Source organism: Brachycentrus maculatus, unplaced genomic scaffold (genome assembly GCF_059751285.1).
Source record: "Brachycentrus maculatus isolate JH-2025_06_01 unplaced genomic scaffold, ASM5975128v1 h1tg000204l, whole genome shotgun sequence".
Classification (NCBI taxonomy): domain Eukaryota; kingdom Metazoa; phylum Arthropoda; class Insecta; order Trichoptera; family Brachycentridae; genus Brachycentrus; species Brachycentrus maculatus.
Genome location: NW_028280955.1, coordinates 416,088 through 432,232, shown reverse-complemented (window position 1 = coordinate 432,232; position 16,145 = coordinate 416,088). Strand labels below are relative to the sequence as shown.

General features: G+C 30.2%; 1 protein-coding gene across 1 annotated transcript in view; it reads left to right on the top strand.

The window, feature by feature from the left end:
• The window catches only part of nAChRalpha1 (nicotinic acetylcholine receptor alpha1), a 190,777-nt gene that overhangs the window by 164,246 nt on the left and 10,386 nt on the right, over positions 1-16,145 (top strand). The window contains exons 5-7 of the mRNA XM_088263841.1: positions 2,828-2,872; positions 8,755-8,864; positions 15,174-15,354. Coding sequence (XP_088119967.1) covers positions 2,828-2,872; positions 8,755-8,864; positions 15,174-15,354 — 336 coding nt within the window. The remainder of the gene's footprint in view (positions 1-2,827; positions 2,873-8,754; positions 8,865-15,173; positions 15,355-16,145) is intronic.

The window sequence follows — 16,145 nt, the reverse complement described above, 5'->3', positions numbered from 1 at the left end:
AAAAATCTATAGTTTTTGAAACTAGTCGTGTGAAACTCAATTATTGCTCTAATATACCTAAGTGTTTTATTTTTAATAATGTAAATACTTTATATTTTGTATATTAAAAGCATTTTAAGTAATACCACTCTTATAAACACTTATTCGTGACAACCGGTATCGGAAAATCATTCCACCATTAAAAATCATAAGCTCATTAAAATAAAATTATTACGATTGACATTTGTATAAAAAAAAACATTTTGCATACGTTTGTTTTAAATGAATCAATTAGTCAGAAAATTTTAGTACCGGTTGATTCAAATCCTGTCCTCGAATCAGGTTAGTCCTGTGTCGTGTTTCCTTTCACCCCCACCCCTATCCCCGTTCTCTTTATCCCTCAGAACGGGGATGTGTAATTAATTTACTGCACAATTATATTACTAGGACCATTGTGCTCGTTCCTGGCACTGGGTTTGGGCCACAGAGCCAAATTGTACTCATTACGGGGCATTGTTGGCGGCCATCTTATGGAGACTCTTTTGGACGTGTTTATGGTCGGGTCCCCATTAGGATAAATGCTATAACCATCATGAATACCCTCGACTTAAAACTTTGAAATGTCTCTGTTAAGATTGATTTATGAACGTGTTGGATTCAGCTATGGAAAAGTCTCTATTGTCGAACGGGTGTTAACCTCAGACAACTAAACTAGCGTAAAAATTACAACGTCAAAATGACGATTTCTGGAAAAAATCATTCTCACTTCGTTCTCGGGCCCTTGCTCCATAGTGGCTACCTAATGTACGCTAAATTTATTTTTTCATTATAATTTGATCTCTTGTACCCAAAGAATGTTACTTTTACTAATAAATTAATAAAAGTCTTGGTTTATCGTTTTTATTCCCGTTTTATTTCTATATCGTATATTTTTTAATGTTTATTGACAACGTCATTAAACAAGGAGAGATTGATAATAATTAAGGATTAATTGGTACAAATATTGGAGGGAGCTTTTTTGCACCAGAAAAAGTTAGAGAAATCTCCAAAAAAACCTGCAGTCTGATTGGCGTTTAAATTATTGATTTGACTGTTTGTTGCCTTTTGTTTGCTGACATTGCTCAGCTTTTTACCGATAGTAGAGACGTCTAGCAGGCCCATTTTTTTATATCTTTACATATATGAAGAAAAATATGGCTTTCTGGGTATTTTCAGAGCTTATGACCTATCATGGCCTGGTAAGCGATCAATTTACACACATGCAACATACACCATTTGCCCATGGTTGACAACCGCACTTCTTCAATTTTTGGAACTCTTACATATATCATTAATCTCATGATAATAAGTTAACAACAGCCATCTATGATTGGATTGGAGAAAGCATTTATTAAGCAGAAACCATTTTATTTGGAAGTATACAAAATCTTGACTCGATTATTTTTCGTGCTGGAAAACGCGTGAAAATCTGATTTTCATGTTTTTATTTAGGGTATAATTTGACAAGTTATTTAGTTCGCAACATTTTGAGTGTGTCCAAATATTTGTTCACAAATCTGGGTTTCTGCGCTTAGGAATTATTATCTAGTATTAAGACACACTGAAAATGATGTAGATATTTTTTTCTAATGTCAGTATAATTGTACAAAACTGTCCCCTATCTGCAATACTGTTACAAACTTTTGAAACATACAATATTTCAAAGCGAGTACAATACTTGTTGAGATTAAACTTCTTTATCCGATGGGCCTTAGTGGTATTGTGTTTCCAATAGAAAAGTTACGAGAAACCCGTCCTTCTGGTCATACTTTCTTCAAACACTTTTTTTTTGCAACAAGCGCAGGTGCAAAGAAAATGGCCGGATTAGATTTGAATCCAGTTAGACATGTTGTTTTAATGCTTATTTTTGCAGAAGACAAAAAATGAGTTTTGAAAAGAGAGGAAAATAGAGAGATATTAACAAAAAAATATTGCCATCTCACCATTTTACAAGACTGACAAAATCACTAGGTAGTCAAATTTTTTAAAATTATATTTAGGCAAGCTTCAACTGAATAATCTATTAGTATTTTTGAAGCAATAAAGCGTTAGTAATATCTATGGATGAAATCAGTAAATACAGTTAACACAAAGTTTTGTCCACCTTCGCAGTGGTATCATATTTGCCATTTTTGTCATATTTGCTATACATATTGCTATATATATTTTATCATACATGCTCCCAGGTTCAATCCTCAGGGGAGTAAAAATAAATTAAGTTTTTTTGCTTTCATATTTATTTGATATTACCCTGGATAGGTACCTGATGGGCAGGAAATTCACATTGCATCAATTTGATGAAGTGCCGGGTAGTATTAGAAATTCTTCTACCTCATCGAATAATACATATGAAATCTTTTTCCCCAATTATTTTACATACTGGGAAATGTCTTAAAACTTCTATTTAATTTTTTTCGTAATCCTATATCAATACACAATTAAAGTTTTTAAGATATCAATAACATCTTGATTTAAATACTTCCTTATTTCTTTTATCATTTGCGAAAAAAGATATATTCAAAGTATTGTGAATAATAATGAGATGAAAAAAGTGTGCAAAAATCAAATATATTAATCATTACTGTCGTTAATGAAAAGTAATACAATGTTGATACATGTCTTTTACAATAGTTTTATGTTTTTTTTCTCTATAACACGCATTCTCTTGTTTTACTTTAACAAAATACATTTTACTTCCAAATTAATCGTCTAAATATTGTGTTTATAACCCTTACGTATCACGAGTATTTTTTTTAAATCAGTACAGACTTTAAGAATATATTTAATTTTTTTAATTTCTTTGTTTCAGAACTTGAAGAATCAGATCATGACAACGAATGTGTGGGTAGAACAGGTAAGAATTTTATCAAATATACTTATAATATGTTTTTTCTTTGTCCTCCATTCTGTTATTCTCTCAATGCATCAAAAGATCAACTTACAACATGGTCGATATTGATTTTTGAAGTTCATTTCTTCATTGGTATGTGATTTACAACGTGTCATGAATAAATTAAAAGCCTTAGGAAGAATGGAGTATTTCAGGTTTCAATAATTGTTATAGATGAGCTTGAAACGGAATACTAGTATTCGACAATACCCTCCTAATCCGAGAATAGCCGCCATTGTAGGAGGCTTCTCGGCAATTGGACAAAGTAAAGTGATGTAAAATTCAGGCTTATTAATAAATTTAATGAGTTCCGGTAACTTTGCGAGCAATGACGGTAACGTACAAGTGCATTGTGCAAGTAATCCGCTTAATATGCAACTGCACTGTACCATGTTAGTTCGGAGATGTCAGAATCGCAACAACGCATCATTTTTGCGGTCCCGCAAATTCTAATTGCTTGGGAATATTTAATGCACGAAGCCCGAATTAGTATTCTTATTTTATTCTGAGTAGACGCCTATGTTGAGCTTAATACGAGGATTATTATTAAGAGAATAATTGGCTCTGTAAGCGAAATTCGTAACATTCTTGCCTTGTCATTATGTAATTTGGGAATTAATTTTAATTTACATGTCATTTTGAGAAGGAAAATGTAATTTGGAACTTTAACTTAGAATAGGGGATTTATTTTTTATAAAAACTTTTTAGTTTTTTTTTAAACGTTTTATTTTTTAACCCAACGAGGATCATGGGGAATTAATTATTATCAGAACATTATTCAAAATGTAATAAACATCATATGTAAATACATATAAATTTCAGTTTACTGGTAGTGAAAAAACAATAAAATCCTTTAATTTAAAAACAATAAAGTTTTCCCATAGTTAATATTTTCAAGTTTTAATTTTTAGAAATTTAATTCTAGAAAATAAAATAAATACATATTCCTCTTCCGTCATATAAAAACCATAGATGCCTCATCTCAGCTGATACACTTATTATATATGATTATCTTGATATATCGAAGTTATATAGGAGAAAGTGACCAAGTGCATTTTTTACAAAAACGTGATCAACTACTATTTGGTATCTTACAAGCTTAATATTTCCCTGAATAAAAATCCAAAATCTTTTAAACTTGAAAATATAATATTCTGACTTGTTAAAAATGACAAACTGCATTGATGTTTATTTTATTGCCAGGCAAAAGTGACTTAAATGGCCCTCCTGAACATTTTACGTTTTTTTAGTTGGTCACTTTCTCCTGTACGACTACGATCTGTAGTGTAAAAATTAGTGTTTGATAAAATAAATAAGCAAAAAAAGCGGAAGATGAATAAGTTGATTTTTTTTAAACTTTCAATGACTCTTTTAGACGTTTAATAAAATACTAAGTGCAGATTCTAAGAAGATAATTTTAGGTTAAATATGAAAATAATTTTAACTTAATAAATCTCTGAGATATTTCATAATATATAAATATTTTTATTTATTTCATTCCTATCTTCTGAGAAATATTTTATACTATCGACCAGAAGAAAGTTCCATTCAGTTAGGCTCTATGATATGCCAAAATAAATATCATCCATTATTATATTTTGCGGTGCTAGGAGCAGTTTAAGCCGATTGAATATTATAATAATTAATCGGCTTGGTATTCAAAGCTCAAAGAATGAAATTTACTCATAAAATAACTATGTTAAATTACAAAGCCTCTCAAAAAATATATCAGAAATACTGTAATTCAAAAAAACTTTTTATTAAAAAAATTCAGTCGTACTAAAGGCAAAACATAAAATAATTTTTATAACTCTCGTACCTGACTAAATATATTCCCCGTAGACCTCTTTTTTTTTAGTTTAAGATATTTTTATGGAGATGTTTGTATTAGTCATTTTCTTTTAAAATACCCATTTTATTTGGTTTGGTAAAGTTTGGTAGGTGTACATTCCATTAATTGATTGTTCAGTCACTTTGCATTATTTTTTTTTCCATTTTTAATTTCTTTTGAAATCTATTGTGACACCTGTTTCGATGCGTTCCACGTCATTTTCAAACGCCGTTTACGTTGCTTGAAAATTATGCGGAATTTATCGAAATACGTGTCACAATAGATTTTTTGATTAAGTGGTATTAACCAAGTAAAACTTTTATTAAAAAGCATATACGAGAACATGCATTAAAAATATAACAAATAAAATATATTTATCAAAGCAATCAAAAACCCTAAATCATACGATAGAATTGTAGATTATTTTATTTTTTCACATCTCGTTTGCTTTAAACATAAATACTCCATTTATTTTGGTAAAAATCATTTACATAACGAAAAGAATTCCGTTAATATAAACCGTTGAAATTTTAAATCTATTTTTCTTCACAGAATCAGCAACAACTAAGATATAAAAATGCGCTTCTCTATTATTTTTGTTAATTCTTGTTAAATCTCACTTTAATACACGTACAGTCTGGAACATAATAATATACAGGGTGTCCCATAATCCACCGTATTCCTTTGAAGGGGTGTTAAGCCAGCCTATGACTCACCAAAAAATGAAAATATGACCTCAGTAAAAGTGAAGTAGTTTTCCAGATTTTTTTTTATTTCATGAATTATCCGAAAATCTACCCCTTAATTAGTTTTTTTTCAGTGCCACTTCCTCAAATTTTCATATTTTAGGATTCATTCCTTAAAAGGAATACGTTGGATTATGGGTCACCCTGTATATAAAGTCCATATTCCCGACGATTCAATTTGTGTCGCGTTGTTTGGCAAAATCAGGATGTCGTTTTCTCTTTTCTATTAATCCGAGTAACGTTAAAAAGGGTAGAAGTTGACTTCGGAATTAGGTTTATTTCTATTCGCAAACTTTGCAGGCCTTGTCCCCTTTATACGGGCGAACTTAATTCAGATAGTATTAAGGATGCAAGAAAGCTTTTCGTGGCAGAGTCTGTTGAAGTTTATATTATTCTATAGCTGAAGATCTCGGAAAGTCGTCTGGTAAAACACGCTCGTCGTAATTTATTTATTCGTTTGGTACTCCGGTTTCCACCGCGCTCTTAGAATAAATCATTATGGCTTCTTAAGTTTCTGGATGAATGAAAGAGTGTTGGTTTTAAATCAAGATCTTGTATTTCTCCCCATTATTAAAAAATAACGATAACAAACGAGCACAAGCGAAAATAAAAAAAATATTCGAGATTCTTTATAACTGCTAATTTGTTACACGAGTCTATGCTCAAATTATTTATCATAATAAACGCTTTTTCATTTTCAAAGTCATAAAAAGCTTTCGTATTTTTTTATTCATATTGTTTTTTAAAAACCAAATAAATTTCAAAGTAAGATAAAACTTTTGTCATATCGATCATTCATGATATATAAGTCAGCTTTTGTTTTAGTTTTATTTGTCCGCCTTTTAAATTATAGTACCCATTGATTAAAAAAGTATTAAATAGTTAATTATAGGTTTTTCAACTGTTAAAAAAACAATTGTCGTTGATTATACGAAAAAAGAAGTTAGTCTGAGCATACCTGTGCTTAAGACCTGGCATTTGGTCGGTTTAAGTGATCACATGTGCAAGGTTTACCATTCCGCCCATTTTTGAACACCCACATTGCATATTTTTTTATAGATGTACTCGTATATTTGCGATGTTGTAAGATTTCTTCTGGATTGAATCATTTTTAAATATTTTGACATCAGTTGAATTTTTTAAAGTTTATTTATACATCTATTTATATGATTTATATATTCACATATCGCTCACTCTTTTCAAGAACGTCATAAATCAAAAATCGACAATTTTAAGTTGTGCATGTTTTCGGAATGCCCAAAAATGTACTACATCCCAGAAAAAGTGGCATATTTTTAACTTAATATTTACCCACTACAGGGCAGAAAATGTTGTTTTTGCATTTTGAAGAAAAGGTAATGTTTAATATTTTTTTAAATATATTAAATATTTTTCAAATGGAAAAAAACCTTCAGGTTTTACCTTAAAATATCTGTTGTACAGTAAAAAGGGCAAAAAGTGGCTCGATATTTATTTTTAATACATTGTGTTTTATTTTTAAACTTTGAAAACGTTCTCCTGAAAAATCAAGTTTTTTGATTTATGACTTTCTTGAAAGGAGTGAGCGATATATATACATTCATCGATTTGGAAAAAAAAAACATGTATTTATCGTTTAAAACTTCGTCTACGGCATGTAGTTATTAAAGTAAAATACACAACATTTGAATGAGATAGAATTATAAATATATTTTTATTTATATTTTTTTATCTCAAGACATTAATTATATTATTATAAGAGAGACCAATTAATACTGAGTTCTTTTTTCTATGACAACACAACAGTATAAAGTACATTATTAAATTCAATTATTTTTTGACTGATGTACCATACAAATAATGCAATTCGTATATTAGTGGATTCAGTACATTACAATAATAGAGACACTTATCGTGTATGGGTCTAATCTCGTAAACTTGAGATAATAAAGTTTTTACTTCATCATATCAGACGGACCAAAGTTTGCTTGTTCAAGTTTAAAAGTCTGTAAAGCATTGCAGGTGCCATAGAAGTTTTAAAGCAATGTTGTAGTAGTAAGAGATCTCGTTAGGAGAGATAATGAACATGACATCGCCAGTTGGATCGCCAGAATAATTAAATAATTCATGAAAACTGAGTTGGGTCTTGCATTTTTTATTAACCAAACCAGGAGACCAAGTTAGAGGAATTCCGCTATGTGCAGAAGACCATCTTTTCTCTTTTCCAGAGTCCCTTGTCCCCACTTCTGTAATTTATACGTTTTCTCGAACCGTAAATTTGAAAAGTGTTGGAAAATATATGCATTAATGTGGTTAGTATTATCTCGCGTCTAGCAAAAGTTTTTGATAATTTAACGTTTTCTTCATGAGAGCGAACGTTTAAAATCAGTTTCACAATATTTTTAGTTACAATATTTCATATATTTGCTTCCAACTTAACCTTGAGACGCATTTCCTTTTTGTAGAAAAAAACAATGATTAAAAAGTATACTTAAGCACTAAGCTTATGAAAGGTTTTTGTACAAAAAAAATCTATTGAATATCGATTTTTATCTATATTCACTTCCAAGTTATCGGAGGACATCCGAAAGGATCGATACGGTGTTAACTTGACCATTTCTAATGCAAAAATTAAAAAAAATAATAACTTACCGTCACGCCGCTTCCCCGCAGGGGTAGGCAGAGAGAATTGAAGGCCACTCCACTCTGTCCTTGTAAACATTCTTACCCTCTTCCACGTTCATGCATCTCCTCATACATACCCGCCGATTGTTTCGACTCCTAACCTGATCACTTTCAAGTATTTGGCATACTTGGTCGTGCCAAATTTTTCTCGGTCTTCCTCTGCTCCTTTTTCCAATTTGTTTTACCGTTCTTTCCTCACTCATTCGTTCTACATGTCCAAACAATCTCAACACACCTTTCTGAATTTTATCGATAATGCTTGTCTCAGCTTTGAATTCCTTCATTATTTCAATATTCGAAATGTAAAGACACATTATTAACAAAGAAAACATCATTATTAAATATTATTTTGTTTATTGATTTGTTTTGTTTATTTATATGTATCCAGGTACACGGCTCGTGTTTTTCTTTAAATTGGGTTATTTTTTACCAATTTTTATAAAACGGACTTTTGTCTTCACTGGAAACCTTCACCCCAATCAATCCATTATGTCGAGGTTTTACTACAGTTTTACATTGCGTCCATACTTGAACATTTTAATGAATTTTGTGTATTGTACATTAGTTTTCCGATGGATGATTTTATTATTGGTTTGATTCCCCAGGAATGGAACGACTACAAGCTGAAATGGAACCCTGATGACTACGGTGGTGTTGATACTCTTCATGTGCCTTCTGAACACATATGGCTGCCAGACATTGTCCTCTACAATAAGTAAGAAAAACATAATATTTATACCTCTTACCTTTTAAACAGTTTAATTATTTTTAGTATGTCTGTATTTATAATTATATATGATACACGTTTACAGATAACATACTATAAAAGTATATGAATAGGCATACACATTTGATTGTAATGTGTATATTTTTGTAATATTTTGGAAATGCCGTTTTCCTTAATTTTTTTTGTATTTTCATACAATATATTTTATAAAAAAAAATGGAATCTAAAAAAATCAATGTATTGAGGGTGTTAGAATCAAAGTTAGATGTCTCCATAAATGCCCGAAAAGGACTTGATACATAAATGAAGTAAACTTATTATAAAGATAAATTTTAATTTATTAAGTATAATAGAAAATCTAATAATAATAATAAAACCCTTATCCTGCTTCATATAAACGCAGTGTTATCTTGATCGTTTACACATGAAGGAAATGTGATCAGCCCTCCGCTTCAGGTACCAGTCCAGAGTAATATTGAATAAATATTACAGTAAAAAAATCACTAGAAAATTTAGTGTCTGATGTTCCATTTTACTAAATAAAATTGTAAAAAATATATTTATTAAAAATCCAAAATAAATAATTAGAGATAGCCTAAAAACAATATTTAAAATTTGACGACATTCATTGTCCTCTTTCATAATACAGTATTAACGCGTTTGACCACCATTCTGAAGTTTCGGGTTCCCAGATACCCAGAAGATCAAAATAAATGGTTATGTTTTTTTTATTTGATTTTTATTTAATACTCGTATTACCTAAGGTACCAACCTGAAGTGGTAATTTACATTGCATCAATTTGATGCAGTTTCCTGCAACATTGGGTGATGCTGAGAGTAAAGAAGAAGACAGATTTTGTACATATTCTATGCAACGTGTTGTTTAATACAAAGTTTTTAATAAACACACATTTACATACACATCAATTACTAAAACATGATTCAATCTTGAGTTATCTCTAAAAAAATCACATTAAATAGAAGCACATACGACTCCATGAAAAAACAACTGAATAATAATTTCACCATACGCATTACGAAAATGGATTCTTTGTTCTTAACATGTATGTAGCATTTACTGTCTGAAAATTTAAAACATAATTTTTTTAAAGTACTTGCTACGGTTATTTTTCTATATAATCTCTTTGAAGATAAAAGCAAAGAAAAGAAATCAAAAGCACTTTTACCATATCACGAGAGGAGAAAAATATGAAATAATAAGTATTACAAGGCAAAGCGGAAGATAAACGCAACATAGGAATAAGAAGTATATCCAGGCTTAAAAACTTGAAAGAGTGGCTTTACAATAACGTTTTTTAAAGTCCTTGTTTAGAGCTGGTACAGACAAAGCAAAAATTGCTTTGATAATTGTTAACCTTCAGCGTTTAGTAGCGTAATAAGAAAGATCTTCGTCTTCTTCCTGGCTCCATCCTAACTTATCGTCTTAATAGATTATTAGGATCAGCTTCCTTCGTCCTCAGGCTGTAGGTCCTTCTGTCATGGACAATTTTACCTAGGCCATGCTTCGGAGTCATATTATCTTTCTGTAGCATCCATGATCTTCCTCTAGATGTCTTTTGAGGAAAATCCATGGTAATTGCCTGATTTACAATATGCTCAGGTTATCTACATTCTATGTGCCCATACCATCTCAATTGCATATCTGGCATAGTAATTAAGATAAGAATCACAAAGCTTAATCCATGACTTTTTTAACATTTTATAAAACTACGGTGGTCACATGTTACTGTAAGATCTTCTTCAGTCTTGATATCCATTTTTACCATAGCAAATGATGAAACTATTACGTTTAATATTTTTATCAGTTCTTGAAGTATACATCGTACTATTTTTTCTGAATAATCGCCAAGTAAAGCTTATTTTTATCTTTTCTTTCATTTATTGATTTGACAGTCACTTTGTGCTAATAATATCTATCCGTTTTTTATTTAAGTTTTACTTAGTAAATACCAATATTTCTTTAAATCTACCGTGACACGTATCTTGATGTATTCCATATCATTTTTGAACACCGTATGTTTGAAAATGATGTAGAAGCATTGAAACACGTATTACAATAGATTTTAAGAAATAGTGGTATTTACCAAGTGAAACTTAAATCAAAAATATATTTTCCATATACAAATATAGCAACTATAAAACAAATCTTTACGTAAAAAAAGGCATACGTACAATAAATCGGCATATTTTTCTAAATCATCTATTTAATTTTTTTCTCAACCAACTAAATCAAAATGTTGTTTTCTCATCTACTGCCAAATAAATCTTAACGTATTTTCTTATTATTTCAAATAATGTAAAGTGTTTTGAGTATCATTAAATTAAATTTTAATTATTCTTTACAATAAATCGGCAGGTTTTTTTTTTAAAACCATCTATTTAAATTTTTTCTCAGTGCTGTGAAATTTTCAACCAACCCTTATATCTTACAAGCCACTGAAAGTTTAATGCATCCCACACCACTTTATCTTCGATGCATTAGCCGGTGGGAAGCCGGGGTGAGAATAAAGTGCATGGTTATAATATGCACTCCGTAACTAGGAACTGCATACATCTAGCTACTCCGAAGGTGTAAACCAACTGAAGGCTGTATTTTTAAAATGCATTTTTAACGGCAGCTACTTCGAATAAATAGTTTAAGACAGCAAAAATATTGTGTTTCATCTTCACGAGAAATTTCTCAATAAAAGTTTATTTAATTATCAAAGAAAACATATTTTTTACCACTTTATTTTATGACGACTAGTTTCGGAAACTAAGCTTCCATCTTCAGGTCTAAATGTAAACTTAATCAAAATAAATAATTAACTGTTCTATAAATAAGGAAAGGGGTGAGTTAGAGGGAGGGGGGTTGGGTTAGGTTAGGTTAGGTTAGGTTAGATCTCAGTGATCTCATATTTATTATTTTATTTATTGTTTCGGCATTAACTTTGTGGTAAGACATGTTACAATGATTTAAGAAAACACTTGTTTTATACCACTTGAGTTTTATTAAAGACTACATGTTTCAGAAGTTAAACTTCCATCATTCAGGTCTGTATAATAACTGGTTATTATACAGACCTGAATGATGGAAGTTTAACTCCTGAAACATGTAGTCCTTAATAAAACTCAAGTGGTATAAATCAAGTGTTTTCTTTAATCATTGTCTCATATTCATTTATCTTTTTCTTTTCACTTTATGTATTTTTTTGCGACAGGATCTATGGTTGCTTTGAGAATGCTTTTATTTAGCAGAGATCCTTTTATTGTGATGTTTGCAAGAACCTAACTGAATTATTTTACAAACTGGGAGACACATAAAAACACGATTTTTATGTAGTTTATTATTTATATGACCAGATTATTTTACTTACTAATTAATTTAAAGTGGAGAGACCTAGATTAAACAAGGACTTGGAAACACCCAAGAATAATGTGAATATTTTAAATAATTTACTAAGCGCAGAGTATCCCTTATTTCTAGTAAAACTACTGAAATATAAGCTATTATCCCGACATTTTCCTGATAAGATACCGTAAAGTTATACCATTATTGAAAAAATTCCACCGCTCGGAAAACTTTTCTACTTGCAACTTTAATCCCGCCTAATGACGTCATAAGTGAAAAGTTCTTTCGACGTACGTTTAAAAATTTCATTTTCGCTTTATAGGAAATATTTACCGTGTTAAAATTAATAGCATCGGATTAATGCGTCGCCATTTTGAATTATTTAGTTTTTGAAGTAAGTGTTTTAAAAATTTATCTTATATTTTCATATTTATTTTTATTTCTTATTCCTGTCTTATCTGAATATAAAGCGTTATAATTTTGGTTTAAACTTTAACGCTACAGCTATTGTTAATTATTGTAAAAGCGTTAATTTTTTTTTTTCGTTCATACTTAAAAATATATAATAAATATTAAATATACTGAAGTAAAACAATGTAAATGTCCAAATTAAAATACTAACTTTCAAATTAATACCACTTTAATTCAGTTTAATGTCCTCAAAATTCAAATTCTTCTTAAAAATCTAGTTGGCATCTGTAATAGTTATCTAAAATTATGTTTGCGTTTTAACGATAGAATGTTTTTGTTCTTCTTGAAATTAATTAATTGAAATAACTCTTTAAATTTTTATATTAAAAAAAACCGCCATGATTAAGCGGTGATGGGTACAATACTCAGACAGTTATATTTAGTTTACAGCTATATAGTATTATGAAATGAAATATAAGTAATTCAAAATTTAAAACAAGGACAAAAAGTAGTTAATAATTAAAATATTTTAGTTCTGGAGATATGATGTGAGAAGATTAGTTCATAAAATTGTAACATGTCCATCCCACATACATGCCCTACAAGCGGTTACATGATGAGGTTGGAGCTCTTCATCAGCTTTTTTTGAAAACATTCGACTTTAAAAAAGAATAAGTAGATTTTTTTTTGCAGATAAATTTGATAGTAATGTTAAAAGGTATATTTAATAAATTATCAAAAAATATTTTGATAATTAATACATTTTTATAACTTGGTTCCTTGAACTAAAACTGCTTGTGAATTGGCCTGATTTCAGATCATTCCCTTTTTTAGAATTGATTTTATGTAACCCTTATCCGTTTCATAACGGGTCGTTATTTTGTTTAAAATAAGACACCATAGAGTATTTCCGTAACCTCCCCAACCGTTAAGTAGCACTACTTTCCGCCTCGGGGTAAAAAGCTTTAAGAAGAAAAAAACCATTAGCGTATTACGACGGCCGAAGACCAGACTTTAAGCTTCCTATGCATTCTCTTAGGAAAACGTATCATGACAGAGCTTTGGTACAAGAAAATGTTCACTTCACTTTTGCATGGAAAGTTAATTTGCGCTTTAAAGGGATTCTGCTCACAAAGAGAAAGTGTGTGAAGAAATGAACGTTATAGAAAAGAAAAGACGAACATTTTGGTTTTTGAGCAGCAACAATTTAAGACAATGATTTTCGACCTATCGTTTTTATGTGTCTCAATTACTTTAGAATGCATTCATGAAAAGAAAATATAATACAATGCTGGATAAATCGTTACTAACTTTTTGAAAGGATTTAAAAAATGAAAACTCTACTATTTTTTTTTGTGTTATACCAAAACAATATACAGGTTTATAAACATTTTTTTGCCACGTGTGAAGTAGGTTTATACTTATAATTTACTTCTTTTGAATCCTTCTTTTCATTGAAAGTCTCATCCGCACCTGATGATGCCTAGGGCACTGCAACATAAAAACGCAGTGTTGTCTTGATCATTAACACACATTAATGAAAGGTGATCAACCTTGCGCGTCAGGTACCAGTCCAGTGTAATATTAAATAAATATTAGAGTAAAAAATCATGTATATTTACTTGACCCCTCCCCCCCTGGGTTTCAAACCCGGGACCTCCAGAAGGGTTTTATCTGTCTTTTGAATACAAAGTGTAATGTTTTTATTTTTTATTTTATATATATGAAATATTTTCGGTCTTTAAAACAAGTAAGATTGAACGAAACCATTAAAAGAACTGTTGTATATTAAAATAAAACAAAAAATAACGTGTTCGTTATTGATTTGTTTTTAACTTGCGGAGTAAGATAATAATTTAACTCATATGAGATTTCGAGAACTAAAGATGTTCTCATCAAAAAGTAAATAGTTTATTTCACCTGCTGATGAGAACATTTATATTTCTCCAAACCAGTTGTGTTTACAAAACTATATAAACTCAGAAGTGGTCTTACACGACTGGTTTATTTATTTATTTAGAGGTATTATATCATTTACGATCGAGTAAAGATACCGTCTCTCCAATTGCATAACCATTAGAAGGTTGAAATTTTAAGAATACAAGTGTTAGATGTAAATAAATGGATTAATTAAAAAAAATACCAAGTCGAACAGAACTCGAAGACCTTCAGACCTCTTCTGCACTATCCATCACACAAGCTTTTGATAGTCTGTATCCCACACGTTGAAATATTGTCGTTGAATATAACAAAATTGAGAAAATGTAAAAAAAAAACAGACAAATTATATCAAATATGTAGCGTAATTCAAACGATGAATGCGGTAAAATGTTGGTTAGAAACAATCGATGCGATCTATTTTTGTATGAAATGAATTCGGGGTAGAAGAAATAAACGACACATCCGGGGAAACGATTATTCGAGGAACGATAGATAGAGGTTTCACTGTACATCAAATACTCAAGGAAGATGTGCGGTAATCTCTAAATGTAAGGTAAATGTATTCCTGTTCTAATCGTGACGTATTGTTCCAGTGCCGACGGTAACTATGAAGTGACCATCATGACAAAGGCGATCCTCCACCACACCGGGAAGGTTCTGTGGAAGCCACCAGCCATCTACAAGTCCTTCTGTGAGATTGACGTCGAGTACTTTCCATTCGACGAGCAGACCTGTTTCATGAAATTCGGTTCCTGGACCTATGACGGTTATATGGTAAGTATATTACATATGTTTACGAACTTCCGTAGTACGGCTGTCCAAACTCAAAACACAGTAAGGACATTTTTTTGTAGTACGTTTTTTTGCATTTTTGTTATAAGTAGATTCTACTTAGTCCAAAGATGCAAAAAAAACGTACTACAAAAAAAAATATCGATTACTGTGTTTTAAGTTTGGACAGCCGGGTATCTGCAGTTAGTCAAAATTTGACAATAATAATACGGATTTATTTACAATTTTAAAATTAAGTTAATAAATAAAAAATAGCATAATTTTTCTGTATTAAAATAATAACTTCCTTCAAATTTATACAGTAAACCTCCCTATAACGTTGATTTAGGAACCGCGTTATCGGAGGGAACATTATAAGGAGTAAATGTTTGAAATTGTATTTTAACATATTAACCATCGAAAAAGACCGTAATGAGTTAAATTATAATACAATTGAAATTCATTTACCCTCTTTAACGTTCTCTTTGATAACGGGGTACTTATTTCAACGTTATAGGGGGGGTTTCTAAACTGAACTAAATTTGTAATAGGTTTTTTTTTTAAATATATTCTAACGCGTGTTATTAATACAACGTACTAATAAAAGGCAATTTGATTAAATAAATAAAGTTATGAACTTGAGCATATAATCACGTAATAAGTATGGAAAAAATATTTCTTGAGTCTTGAAATGTGAACCCTGTACGATATAAATGAACAATCAATATGAAAAATACCTCATAGTACCCAATACACATTTTTTTTATGAAAGTTTTAACTTTTTCACAATTCTA